General features: G+C 42.0%; 1 protein-coding gene across 3 annotated transcripts in view; it reads right to left on the minus strand.

The window, feature by feature from the left end:
• Positions 1–2189: 2189 nt before the first annotated feature.
• Positions 2190–15216, minus strand: part of LOC122805489 (phosphomethylethanolamine N-methyltransferase-like) — a 465550-nt gene continuing 452523 nt past the window's right edge. For all 3 annotated transcript variants that reach the window (XM_044075678.1, XM_044075676.1, XM_044075677.1), the window contains exon 12: positions 2190–2730. In XM_044075678.1, the coding sequence (XP_043931613.1) occupies positions 2605–2730 (126 nt within the window). In that variant the 3' untranslated portion in view covers positions 2190–2604. The remainder of the gene's footprint in view (positions 2731–15216) is intronic.

Consider the following 15216-nt stretch of genomic DNA (forward strand, 5'->3'; position numbering starts at 1 on the left):
CCCAGGCATCAATGACATTATCCTACTGTTCAATGCATGTACTCCCCCAGGCATCAATGACATTATCCTACTGTTCAATGCATGTACTCCCCCAGGCATTATCCTACTGTTCAATACATGTACTCCCCCAGGCATTATCCTACTGTTCAATGTATGTACTCCCCAAAGCATCAATGACATTATCCTACTGTTCAATGCATGTACCCCCCAGGCATCAATGACATTATCCTACTGTTCAATGCATGTACTGCCCCAGGCATCAATGACATTATCCTACTGTTCAATGCATGTACTCCCCCAGGCATCAATGACATTATCCTACTGTTCAATGCATGTACTCCCCCAGGCATCAATGACATTATCCTACTGTTCAATGCATGTACTCCCCCAGGCATCAATGACATTATCCTACTGTTCAATGCATGTACTCCCCCAGGCATCAATGACATTATCCTACTGTTCAATGCATGTACTCCCCCAGGCATTATCCTACTGTTCAATACATGTACTCCCCCAGGCATTATCCTACTGTTCAATGCATGTACTCCCCAGGCATCAATGACATTATCCTACTGTTCAATGCATGTACTCCCCCAAGCATCAATGACATTATCCTACTGTTCAATGCATGTACTCCCCCAGGCATCAATGACATTATCCTACTGTTCAATGCATGTACTCCCCAGGCATCAATGACATTATCCTACTGTTCAATGCATGTACTTCCCCAGGCATCAATGACATTATCCTACTGTTCAATGCATGTACTCCCCCAGGCATTATCCTACTGTTCAATACATGTACTCCCCCAGGCATTATCCTACTGTTCAATGCATGTACTCCCCAGGCATCAATGACATTATCCTACTGTTCAATGCATGTACTCCCCCAAGCATCAATGACATTATCCTACTGTTCAATGCATGTACTCCCCCAGGCATCAATTACATTATCCTACTGTTCAATGCATGTACTCCCCAGGCATCAATGACATTATCTTACCGTTCAATGCATGTACTTCCCCAGGCATCAATGACATTATCTCCATCAAACCTATACTTAAGTTCAAGGCAGCTAAAATTTAACCTGATTTAACTAAATAACTTTTTAATGATTTTTAATGATGTTTTGTAGCTACTAATTCTGACTGCATTTTCAAAGATCTGTACTTTGTAGTTGGATTTATAACATACATTTCTCTATGATGACTGTCCGTTTAATTTTTTGCAACTTGTTACACTTTTTGTGCCTTTTAGTGTTTTTAAACCAGGAACTAAAGCTGATACTTTGTTTCTGATGAAGTTTCCGTTGTACTGCTATGAAAGGCTTAAACTCTGGATTAAAGGTTTGTTTACAATTTCTGGTATGGCATTTTTCTTATTTTATACAGTGAACTGTTTATGCTGTGTGGTTACTAATTTCTCTAAGACTGTTTACCATTTTGTTTTTCTTGAACGTCATCTAACGATTTCTATCACTTGGGAACAAAGTTAGCAATGTAGTTGTTAATATTACTTAAAATCATTTTAAAGTTGCTAGTCACATGATGTAGATGGAAGAAGGCCTGAATGTGATCCATTTTCAGTTAGCAGCATGAATAATGGAGGGAGTAGGGAGGGGGACATGTTCTTGAGTTGACACCACCAACACTGTTATCTTGGAGACATGGAGATGGTTAGACCTACAGCATTAGTGCCATCTTCAAGTGAGTGAGTGATACCCTACAGTTAGTGGCCAGTCTGGCTCTTGTTGTAAATGTATACCTCTTCATCTGCAGGGGCTGGGAAAAGGAGTAAGCATGTAAAAAATATTAAAATGTCAATGGAAAACAAAATGAAGCAAAGCAAGTTCTTACAGGTTGGGGGGGGGGGTGGGGGTGGCCCTGCACCACTCATACCCATGGAGTGACAACCTCAAAGGTAAGAGTACTTTCCCCCTACTTGCAATGTTCAATTATCTCAAATTTAATACATTTCCTAAAGTAACGCAATATCAGGCATGACTGCTTTATCCTGATGAACAGGACTCTGGGATATTGCAGTTGAAGAAATAATGTGTTCCCAGGCTTAAGCCACATCCTGTAAAGACAAAGATAATTACATAACTTTATCAAGTCAGACTAAACAGATGAAAGTATAAAACTAATTTAGACAGTCATCCGTCTTGCACAATTAAACAGAACACATGAAAAAAATCAAAATTATTTAATTTACAATAAAGGAATCAACTACATTAAATTACGACTACAGAGACATTAGACATCAACAAACAAACATAGATGAATTTTAGAAAATACTGTTTGTATTTAACCTTTGGTACTGCTCAACAAAAATTTTAAGAGCTATAGATTTTTTTTTAATCACATCAAAAGTGCTTTAAGGCAAGGTTACACTGGCATCAACCATAGCTCCTATTAATACTCCCTATTTAATTAAAAAATAATGACTGTCTGCTATTTTTATTTACTAGAACATTTAAAATTGTTCATTACATCATCAAACCAGTTAATATAATATCAATTAAAAAACAGCCTTTATAATAACAGTATATGATTTCAGGATACACACTGTGTGCTTCGGTAGCATTCTTCTTAAATGTCTTCATTCAACCTTGCTCATTCTTGGGTTTCTCTGCATAAAAAAGGCCCCACCGCTGGTCTCCTAGCTCACAGTGCTGCAGTTTCCTCTTCCAACCATTCACAATGTAAAGATAGTCTTCTTCAGAAAATTCCTGAAAAAAATTATAGAAATAAGAGAACAGAGTTTTGTTTATATTAAATTTTGCCTCCACACTATAACAATATTAAGCACAAATTAATCTAAACGGATTAAAGTAAGTGCGACTGTTATACTTACTATAAACATAGAGAATTATAATGGGTTCACCGATCATAACATGTTTATTTTGTGTTCAAGACATGGATGCCATGAACACCTCCTGAGCGAAGCTGAGAGGTGAATTTCTTGGCATCCATGTCTCAAACAAAACACATAACAAAGAGTTATGATCGGTTTACCAATCATAATTCTTTATAGTGAATGGAGCTTTATCTGCTCCATGTACAACTATACTAGTTACAGAAAAAAATCCACAAAGTATTTTGACAGCTTTCAAAGCCATAAAGCACTTAGGGACAGCACTGTCAGAAAGGCAGTGTAATGCATTCGGTTACACTTACACTCGGCTTTCATGGCTTTCAACTGTCCAGATTTTCACAGAAAATTCAGATTTTGCCTCATTTGTTTGGTCTGTTCTTCATAAAGTGGCTACTTGAAAAGTGCAGATACGTGTTACTAAATGTAGGTTTCCTAAAAATCTTGGACTTAGAAACCATTATTAGCCATTGTAATCAAGGAATCCATACAGTTAATACGGGTCCTGTCAAAGTGTGAGGTAAACTTTAAGAACTCTGTGGTGTTATTCAAATATACCATAAAATCATCAGTCAGTATTACAGGTCCCTCCCAAAGAAAAAATATGTCATCCAGGAAAATGAAGGTACGGATTAATGTACTTGAAAAATTCACTGCTGAACACAAATGATCTTCCCCAGTCTAACACCACCAAATTAGCATACATCGGGGTGCAAGCAGTGCCCACAGCCACCCCTTTTATTTGTCTGAATAATTCTCCTTCAAAAAATATAAAATTATAGTTAAGTACCAGAGAGGTCAACTCCACTATAAAATTTAATTTATCATTGGACACAACTTTATATTCTATCAAAGTGTTTTGCCATATTAAGCTTAGGCTGAATGCCCTTAATTTTCCAGGACTTAATGAATGTTTTTCTTTCCATTCAGCCATTATTTAAACTTAATGCCACGAAACTGTATGATTTAGGATACATGTTAAATACTGGACATGAATATGCTGGGTTTATTTTTTATTTTTTTTTTTGTACAGTGGTTTTATATATGCATTGTTATTAAATACTTTTTTAGGTACAAGTGATTTCTACTTAAAGAAAGGGTCACAGTATGCACTTGTATTAACTTACTATTTATTACTCTGCTTATTTCAGGCACAGTTCTTTAAGATTTTATTGACTAATTCATGTGTCCTATTATTCTTAATTGCTCTTAACAAGCTAGTATTGCATTTAAAAGGAACTGAAAGGATGGTGTGGTTTTATTCTGAAGATGCCCTTGCACAAGATGAAAATGCTTAATAAACATTTTTCTAAAAATTTTTTGCGTGAATTCAATACCTGGTGACCACCTTTTCCAACATTATCCTATATTTGTTTTTAATTTAACAGCTTATTCACTGTCATGCTATTTCATGGAATCATACCTCTCAACCTCTTAGTGCAAGAAATCTGGAGAAAGCCTGACAAAAAGGGGAACAAAGGCCCAAAAATAAGGGCATATTTTTAAATATTGCTGTTATAAACTTATAAAGTTGATACAGTAACGGGGTTTGTTTTAACATACATCTCCTGAAAGAGATGAAGTCTGAAGCTCAAATGTATGTCATTATTTATTGACTTCAATCCTCTGATCATCTCAGTGATTTGACAGAAAATCACAAGTTTTATGAGAACAGAACAAAAATATGAGCCAAAAATCTGGACATTTTGCAAAAATCTGGACAGTTGAGAGGTATGCATGGAATACTAGAGAAAAGGAAGAGGTGAAATCCTGCCACCTAGTGGTTGTTACAACAAGTGCAACACAGGGATAAGAGTGAGCAAAACTGCAGGTGTAATGCAGATATAAAGTTTATGCTTTAAAAAAAGCTCCAGTGTGATACAATTTGACTCAGGAAGACATAAAACAGCATGTCTGATTTAGTCAAGTTGACAGTAACAGCAGCCTGGGCCAGACAAATGGATATATATATATATATATATATATATATATATATATATATATATATATATATATGTATATATATATATATATATATATATTGGTCCCCCACATTTTCTAGAACGTCATTTCTTCGACAAATGTAGGGGGTTTGGTTTAATGCCAATGGTATGGATAGCTGAGTGGTGGAAATGCTGATGGTGTGTAATGTCGAGACAGGTAAGTGGGGATGAAGGGTTGAGAATGTTTGTGCATATGTATGCTGGTTAGGGCTAGGGTCGAGGATGAGTGAAAGATAGGTGTTGCAGGTTTGTGTAGTTTAGGGTTACGGTCAGGGTTAGATTAGGGGACAGATATAATATTGTTTGTGTGTCTGAGTGTGTCTTGTGTAGTGGCAGTATTACAGGAAGGTTTTTATGAAGGTAAGGTTTTGGGTTAGGGCCGAGTGAAGAGGCAGCATTAGGCTTACTGTTAAAAAACATTACTGAAGTGGTGCAGTGGGATGAACAGGCCTTACATCAAATTAAGTCACTTGCAGAGAACAAGTCTTTCAGAATCAGGGCAGACTTACACCAGAGTAAGTCATTTACACTGAGAACAAATCTTTCGGAATCAGGCCCACTGTCACAGGCAGTGCTCTTGGTAATATAAATCACTGCAGTACTATTACAAAAAAGTGTTTTCTTTTTCATTCAATAGTATAATATAGATACATTAAAAATGGAAAAGGACTTTCATCAATAAAGTGGTATCACATCATATTGCATTCTCTGTCTTGGAAAAGTTAAATTTTGGGGTAAGATCTAAAGCATGGCATTAAGAAAGTTACTAATGACTGGAAAGTTAACTTATGAAATAAAGATCTTAAAATTTTACGTCACACTCCAAGTTTCACCTACAAGAGACAGAGAAATGTGAAAAGTTACTTAGAAAAAGGAAGGGATGTAATATCTCCTGATTTCCCAAACAAGTCTAATGGTACATTCTAGTGTGGGATGCAAACTTGGTGTCACTTTACTAATAAAAGTCCTTTTCTATTTTTAACTAATTTAGTTTTCACTATTAAATGTAAAGCATAGACACTTCTTGTAAAAGTACTGCAGTGGTTCATGTTGTCATTTGCACTGTCTGTGAATAGAAAACACTTGTAAATTATCACAAAGAAACAGGGAGCATGTAAATGTAAGAAAAAATGGGATAACACCAATGCCCTTTTTAATTATAGCTGAAAATGTACAATTAAAAAAAAAAGAAGTTATGTACTCACCATAATGTTCCATCTGAGTTGCTGCTATTCATTTATGTTCAACCTGTAGGTACTCGGATCCGGTACGGATCTGACTTGCCACATTTCCAGCATCTGATCCAAGCTCCTAGCTCCCCCTACCCATAATGCTCCTGTCTCCCTCCTCCCTTCAGATCAAGTTTGCTGCCCACCATAGCATCCCAACCTGACAAAAAAATCTTGCCCCGTGACAAAGGTCTCCATAAGCAAGAAGAGGAGAACAAAGGCATACCCATGTGGTGACCATTCCTCTTTTGGCCAGACCACCATACAGCCTACACAAGGTAGGGGAAGGAGGGAGAGATGAATGTAGACAAATGAACAGCAACAACTCAAATGGAACGTTATGGTGAGTACATAACTTTATTATCTGAAGTTGTAGTCTTCATCTGCTTTTCAACCTGTGGGACAGAGTCTCGAGCTACTAAACACCTGGGAGGCCCTCATGGAAGGATATTCTTGAGTATGGCGGAACCAAAGGATGCCCTTTTCCTAGATAAAATGTCCAACTAGTAATGCGAGATGAAAGTACGTGAAGAAGCCCAAGTAATCGCAAAGCAAATGCCATGTAAAGACATTCTGGATCAAAAGGCAGCTTGAAGTAGCCATAGATCCAGAGGAATGTGCCTTTACATGACCTGGCGGGGATAAACCTCTAGTCGAACACCCCAGAGTAATACACTGGGAAATCCAATGGGCAATGGTGACCTTCGACACTGGTTTCCCTAAAAACGACTTAGAATAGGAAATAAAAAGTTGGTCAGACTTACGAAAGGACTTTGTCCTATGCAGGTAAAAACATAACTATCTGTGCACATCCAACAAGTGCAGTTTGTACTCTCACTTATTTTGAAAATTTGGTAAGAAAACCGGGAGATTAATCACTTGATTAATATTGGCTGCTGAAGCTACTTTAGGAAGAAAGGATTGATTTAGTACACAAGGACACTCTGTCCTTATGAAATACCAAATAAGGAGGCCTGACTGACAATGCTTGAAGCACCAAAACCCTTTTGGTAGATGTAGTAGTGACCAAGAAAGCCATCTTCCAGGATAGAAACAAAGTTTGCTGACTCTGCAGGCTCAAAGAGGGGCGAGAATAAAGCTTGCAGAACTAGCGTGAGATCCCAAGGAGACACTGGGTCCTTAACCGGAAGCCAAAGTTAAAAGTTGCCTTTCAAAAAGGCTTTACAAAGCTTAGAAGAAGCTAGAGAAGCCATATTGTTGCCTACATGAAAATTAGATATAGCTGCAGCTGCTCCTTGACCGCAGAAGAACATGCACCTTGCTGAAAAATACTTGCTAAAAATTCTAAAACCACTGGAACCGGAGCAGTGAAGGGGTCTAGGTCACGCTGAGAAGCCCAAATAGAAAAACATTTCCACTTAATGGAATAAACCTTCCTGGTAGAAAATTTATGTGCCTCAACCAAAATCCTTTTGACCTGCGAAGATAACCCGGTAGTCCTGAATATCATGGGAACTGGAGCAGCCAAGCAGTGAGCTTTAGACTGACCAGGTCTGGATGAGGAATCCCTGAGGGATGAGATCCAAAATTGGATCTAACTTCCAGGGCGGACACAACAACATGAGACCACAGAGAGGGGAACCATACTTAGCGAGACCAGAATGGGGCAATGAGGATGACAGAGCTCCACAGCCTGCAAGCTTTCTGAAGACATTTCAGTATTGGGGCAGAGGAGGATAAGTATACAGAAGACCGGAGGGCCAAGCATGAACCAAAGCATCTCTGGGGGCTTCTGCTCGAGGGGGGATCAGAGCAAAAAACTTGCTGTACTTCGCGTTGGAAGGAAAGGCGAAGAGATCGCAGCAAGGCTGATCCCATTTAAGAAAGATCTGTTTCGCTACCGAAGGATTCAGAGACCACTCATAAGGCATCAGGATAGACCTGCTGAGCCTGTCAGCTAAAATGTTGGACTTCCCCGGAATGTGCATTGTCCCCAGAAAACAGCCAGTGGAGACTGCCCATTCCCACACTCTCATGGCCTCGCAACACATGGGATAAGACCTGGTTCTCCCCTGCTTGTTGATGTACCAAGCCACCGACATATTGTCTGTCTGGATAGCAATTGTCCCTAGAGGAAGATGGGCATGGAGAGCTTGCAATGCTAGAAGCACCACCCTCATCCCCAGGATGCTGATATGCAATTGAGACTCATAGGGGGACTACGTACCTTGGACTGTCCTTCCCAAAGGCCAAAGGGGGAGGTAGCAGAAAAGGGCGACCTCGGAGAAGATCAGGGTAATGAATCCACCACAGAAGAGAGTTCCTGCACACCCGAGATACTCAAATAGGGTGAGACAATGGAAGATCTAGCATGGACCATTGAACCACAAGGGTCCACTGAAGACCCCGCATGTGTAACCGGGCCATGGGTAAAAGAGTGATCGTGGCCGCCATGGACCCTAACAACCGTAATACCAATTCCACCATTGGCGATTGAGCGTGAAGGATACAGAGGACATGTAGTTTCAGAGACTGGATTTTCTCTGATGTTAGAAAGACCATGGTTTGAATCGTGTCCAACCCAGCTCCTATGAAATCTAGCACTTGAACTGGAGTCAGTAACGATTTGTTGAGATTGATGGTTATGCCCAACTGGTGGGCTAAGTGAAGCAGGGAATCCCTCGCTTGGCAGAGTTGATGCCTGGAAGGGGTAGCAAGGCGCTAACTGTCCAGGTTGGGGAAGACGTGGAATCCCTGTAGTCTCAGGTGAGTTGCTACCACTGCCATTACTTTGGTGAACACCCTGGGGGCTGTGGTGAGACCAAAGGGAAGCGCTCTGAACTGGTACTGACTGGCCACCAGCTGGAAGTGGAGAAGCCTCCGTGAGCACCTGTCCATTTTGATGTGATAGTACGCATCCTGAAGGTCGACCGAGCACATCCAATCACTGTCCTGCAGAAAGGGCAGGAAGACTGAAGAGTAACCATCCAGAATTTTGTCTTGGCAATTGACAGATTTAAGATGGAGAGATCCAGAACGGGTCTTAAGTCCATCTTCTTTGCCACCAAAAAGAATCTGGAATAAATGCCTAATCCGGTCTGGTCTGGGGGGACACACTGGATGACTTGCTTTTGTAGCAGCTTTACAATTTCCAGTGCTGCTTCCTCCCTTTGCATAGGTAGAACATCCAGGAGGTGTTTGGGTGGAAGAGGTGATTGACTGAAAGGGATAGAATAGCCTCTGGATGAGATTTGCAACACCCAACAATCCTGCAACTTGCCTCCAGAGCCGAGCAGTCAGGCAACCCTTTAAGGTTGCTGCACGGGTCTGTCCGAGAGAAGCTCTTGAGACCTTTGATTCCTCGGACCCCCTATGCCTTGGGGGCGGCATCTATCAAATCCCCCCCATGCCTCTGGGGGAAGGCGAGTCCTGAGTGTCCTGGGGGTAGTGCTGAGATTTCCGGAACCACATCTTCTTGGCCCCCCACTGATTCTTTGAAAAGGTTAATTTAGGGGCTGAAATGAGGATCTCGACAGCAGACAGAGTCTTCCAGTCTTTCTCACTCTATTTTCCAGAAAGAGTGGACCCGTCATATGGGGCATTAGTAAAAGACGTCCCAAAGGGCTCCAAGAAGGCACAAAGCCGGAGCCAAGCATGACACCTGATGGCAATGCCTGTTCTGGCAGCTCTAGCAGTGCCTTCAGCAGCATGAGAGAGAAGATGCATAGAGGTGTTAGCAATCGATGTGAGGGTGGCCATTTGAGAGGAGAAAACTTTCTTGACCTCCACCAAAATGGACCCAGGGGTAGACTCAGCAATTTCTTTGACCACATCTCACTGAAGCCTAATCACGTGTGCCAAGTAGTTCAGCGCACGCACTGAAACTTTGCTGAAGCATACACCCGCTTCCCAAAATGGTCCATCATCCTGGACTCTCTGTCCGGTGGATGAACCATGGAGCTCTCCTGTGCGAGTTCCTTCTTAGTGGCTGCTGCCAGCACCATGGGGGGATCCCTTTGTCCAGCAACTCCTATCGGACAATGCACTTAAAATCTTATCAAGACATTTGGGGATTGGCTCCACCGTGTCCGGCTCCTTCCACGCCCGAGATGTGATTAGGTCTACCCGTGGATCTAGGGAGGGGACACCCAGGAAGTACAGAGTCTTGTGCCAAATGCCTCCAGGAACACTGATTCATCTGGGTTAGGTTTCTGGGCAGACCACCCCTCTCACTGTTGAAGGATTTCCATGATGTCTCCAAAGGAGACATCCTCTGGGGGTGACTGGTGGAACCTTCCTCTAAATCCGTGTCTTCCACGAGGGACTCCAGTGGGAAGTCCAAGTGCCTCCTTTTACACATCCATTTGCAAAGCATCTCCTCAGTGGGGGTCTCTGGAGAGGACTTGCCAACCTCTGGCTGTTCCAAAGTGGAGGCTCCCTGGGGAAAAGAGGTATCAGGCTGTCACTGAGGTAGCAGGATGGCCAGATCCACACCAAAAACAGAGGGAGCCAGGGCGGATTCCAAAGATGAGATCATCAAGGGTCTCGATGGGATCGTGAAACCCCTCTCCACCACATTGAAAGCAGAAAGGGTACAAATCCCCTGAAAAGGGGTTACAGATGGGTCCACAACCCTCTGAATCAACAGGGAAGCCAGAGCCGAACCTCCAGGTGTCGAGATTCAAAGAGGAAGGCTCTGCTCTGAAAAACTCGGCGCTGATACTATCCCCTGGATCTGGTGCCGAGGCTAAGGCTCCAAGAGCCAGACAGATCCAAGCTTGTCAGAGCCGACCAACTCAAGGTAATGACTGGCATCAAGGTACAAGGTACAGTTGGCACCGACCCCTTGACGCTGAGGGTCCTCAGATCAGAGGGCTCCGAAACCAGGGGTTGGATTTGAGAAGGAGTAATTGGTATGAAAGTGGCCTGCCTGCCCCCCTGCTCCGGTGGGAGAGGGGGCAGGCAAGAGTCCCATCTGCATCTTGGTGTGGATAAATCTCTGCATCATCCTGTCCACCTCCATTATGGAAAGGCTGCGGGTGGTTCTGGATAAAGAGGCCACCAATACTGGCCTAGAAGAGTGGCAAACTGAAGCCTGAGCCAGCGAATGCATCCAAAGTTCCTCCGGCTCCAGGGAAAAATGAGGGGAACGTTGCCAGGGAAACTCTGTTCTCGAAGCCGAGCAGACCTTGGCCAGTGGATCAACAGAGGTCGAGCGATCACGGGACCGCTTCCTCAGCTCGTCCTTTTGTTTAGCTGGCTTGTTCCCGTCCCCAGACCTCTTGGCAGGAGGTTGAGTCCCAGAGACCAGGGCTGAGACAGAAGTAGAAGCCTCGGTTGAGGAAGCCTGGGCCCTGGTGGTAGGAGGGGGAAGAAGACCTTTGATAATCAGCTTGTTCCTCCTGTCCATCAATGCATGGGTATTGAACCCCATACAGATGGAACAGGAGGAATCTAAATGAGCAGATCCTAGGCACTCAATGAACAGAGTGTAGCCATCAGCTGGGGAAAGCTTATAGCCACATTCCGTGCATTTATAGAACCCTGGTTTGGGGGTCTCAGACATGACTAAAACTGAGAGGTCCAACCAGATCAGACACACACTCTCACACACACACACACACACACACACACACACACACACACACACACACACACACACACACACACACACACACACACACACACACACAAACTAGAAAGGCAGAAAGAAGGGATTTATTTTTACCGACATGAAAGCGCTAGGGGAGGTAGAAAAGACAGAAAAGAAATTTAAGTAGTAAAAGGTATATAGATAGAAGAAAAAAACACAGACACTTACCGCAACAGAAGCTCAGAGCAACAGATCACGATGCTTACACCAAGTGCGGCAAACAAGATCTGAAGGGAGGAGGGAGACAGGGGCATTATAGGTAGGGAAGGAACTTGGAGCTTGATGCTGGAAATGCAGATGAGTCGGATCCGTACAAGATCTGAATACCCACAGGTTGAAGAGCAAATTAAGACAGCTTCAAATTGTATATTTTTTGTGTACTTCTCAGCATAAAATAATTTAAAAAAATACGACTTAAAACCCTTGAATTAAAATAATCATAGCAATTATTTTTAACGTTTTACCATCTTAAAAAGCATTTTTAAGACTTCTAGCTTTAATGAAAACCTTCAAAAAAACCCTAAATACTTTTTCAGAACATCTCCATCTTCTAGTAACTTACAACAAACAAAACAAAGCTATGCACATTTTTAATAACATTTAACCGTCCAGATAGGAACAACTGCCCCAAATTGCCAGTTATACCCTCGAGCACTACCTAATCTAAAATTAAGGTTATCCATGCTAAAGAGCAAATTACAGCTTGTGTTCTTACACTGACTACTGTCAGTTCATTTTTTTCTCTATTCCTCCTCCCAGTTGTGAAAAATATCTTGCATGCTTTCAGAAAACATAGTGTACTGGCTAACTTTAAATGAAACTAAATTGTGCAATGCTCTTTTAAAAGCATTACCTTATTAGACAAGTCCAGAATGTTTAGGATTTTTGTTTGAAAATGTTTGTATAGATATTTTCATACTCTAAACAGACATCAAATCATTTTCATTAGGAAGATAGCACATGTTGGAAGTGTGATGGGGAAGAAAAAGGTAACTGTTGTGTGTGTAATGAGGTGGCAGACTTTAAAAATTCTCTACACAGCAATCTGTCAGAAATACTGGGGGAGCAAATGGCTTTAACTAATGAAATGATTATCATGAGCTGGTACATAGGCTCCGAATGGCCAGGGCTATTTATATTATTTAATTCTGTTGGCTGCTAAAAAAAGCAATTACTAGAACATGAAAATCAAAATCTAAATCAACTGTATTTGAAGTATACCTCTCAACCTCTTAGCTCTAGAAATTTGACAAAGCCGTGTTTAATGGGGAGACAATGGCCCAAAAATAGGGACATACTTTAAATATTGCTCATATAAACTTAAAAACTTCAAAGAACAGGATTTCTGCTAGCATGTACTTTGCGAAGGATATGAAGTCTGAAACTCATGTATATGTAATTATTTAGCTACTTCAATCCTCATGCCAGAAAATCACAAATTTTATGAGGAACAGAAGGGCAGTCTGCAAAAATCTGGACAGTTGAGAGGTGTGATTTGAAGTACAGAATATTGTAAAAGAAATAGAAGAACTGGAAGTAAGATCTTTAGAAATGGAAAGGGGTAAATTACGTAGAATTAAATGGAATTTGTGGAAACAGTACATGCAGAATAATGTTCAAAAGGAGGGATGGTTTATGGAAGACAGGAACAAAACAACTTATGCAATTCTGGAATGAAAGATAGTTGCTGCAAAGAAAGAAAATTTATGTCTCCCTGATACCCAAGGTTTTGCAGAAAGCGCACTGCATGAGGACATCCCTTATCCTCATTGCTCCTTTCTGGCCTTGTCAGCTGCGGTTCCCCTTCATCAGGTCTCATCTGAAGTACCCGCTTTGGGTTCTGGATTTCCATCAGGATCTGATATCCCTTATGTCTGGCCTTCCACTTCCGATTCTTAGGACCCTTCATTTAACTGCATGGCTTCTCCAGTTCCAGTGATTGTCAAACAGTCCAGGCTAGCATCTCCCATTAAACATATCATTTTGGTCTCTCAAAAACCCTCCACCAGGAAGGTTTACAGTAGCGAGTGGAAAAGATTCTCCATCTGGGCTGGGAGCAGGAGTCTGGATCCCTTTTCTTCTTCCGTTTCAGATATACTCTTGTTCTTGACCTCCCTTTTTCAAGCAGGAGTTAGTGGCGATTTCCAACTTTCATAAGAGCTCCAAGCCTATCTTTTCCTCTAGACTTTGTAAAGCTTGTATAAAAGTTTTTTTTTCCCTGCTTTGGCCTCCAATTAAGGACCCTTTGCCTCCTTGGGACTTCATGTTGGCTCTACAATCTGTGACTAATAGCCCCTTTGAAACTGCTAGCTCCTGCAATCTCAAGTTTGTCATGGAAGACAGCCTTTTTGGTCACTATTACATCAGTCAGGAGGATTTCAAAACTGCAAACTCTTACCATTACTCCTGCTTACATGATTTTTTTTACAAAAGAAGTCTCTCTCTCTCAGAAAGAACCCCTCCTTCTTGCCCAAGATTGTTTCAGTCATCTTTAAATCAAGGTATTCAGCTTCCAGTATTCTTTCCCAACTGTTCCAATGGGGGGAGTATATCTTGTATACCTTGGACGTTCACTGCCAGTTGCGGTCCTACTTGCATAGGACAAAAGGTTTTTGTAAGTCAGAACAGCTTTTTGTGGCCTTCCAGTTTCTAAGGTCACTATTTCTAAATGGTTGTCTAGCTGCATAACCATGGTCTACAACCATGACCACCTTGAGGCTCCAGGAAATGTCAAGGCTCATTCTGCTAGATCTGTGGCGACTTCTTCAGCCTTTTTAGTAAGGCTTTCGATTAATGACATTTGTACTGCTGCCACTTGGTCTAATCCTCATACCTTTATATCTCACTACAAACTGGATCTGATTTCCAGGAGCAGGGCTTCCTTTGGCTTCAGTGTGCTCTGGCATGTCCTTCCTTGAGGACTCCCAGGGTAACTGGTAGATGGGGACTCTGCCCTGTCGTGATAAATGATGACATGGATAACATCAGATAGTTATGTACTTACCATAACTTGTCATCTGTGTTATCCTATCTCATCATTCATCACATTCCCAGTCACCATCGCCCTGCCTTGTTTGATCCTGGAGGAAGTTGAAGTGGTTTCCTTCTACCTTGCAGGAGTACCTTTTAGGATTATGTGGGCAAACTCGATCTGGTGGTTAGAAGGTAGCAGGCATCATGGGAGAGGGAGGAGCTAGAGCCTTGGATCCATCTGTTGAAGGTTGCTGGCTTGGATCCGAGGTCTCATCCTAGACCCTGTAATGATGAATGATGACATAGGATAACACAGATGCCAAGTTATGGTAAGTACATAACTCTGTTTCTGAGAGCTCTGATGACTCGACTCCAAGTGATGTAAGAAAGAGGAACATGCAAGAGAGAGAAGAGACTGACTCCTCCTTGGAGTCTTCCCACCCTAGAGTGTGAACTTGATGGAGGCTTCACCCCCATCCCACCCGGCTTCACCCCCATCCCACCCAGTCCCTTCCTGAAGAACT

Source organism: Protopterus annectens, chromosome 6.part1 (genome assembly GCF_019279795.1).
Source record: "Protopterus annectens isolate FY-2018-M chromosome 6.part1, PAN1.0, whole genome shotgun sequence".
Lineage (NCBI taxonomy): Eukaryota > Metazoa > Chordata > Ceratodontiformes > Protopteridae > Protopterus > Protopterus annectens.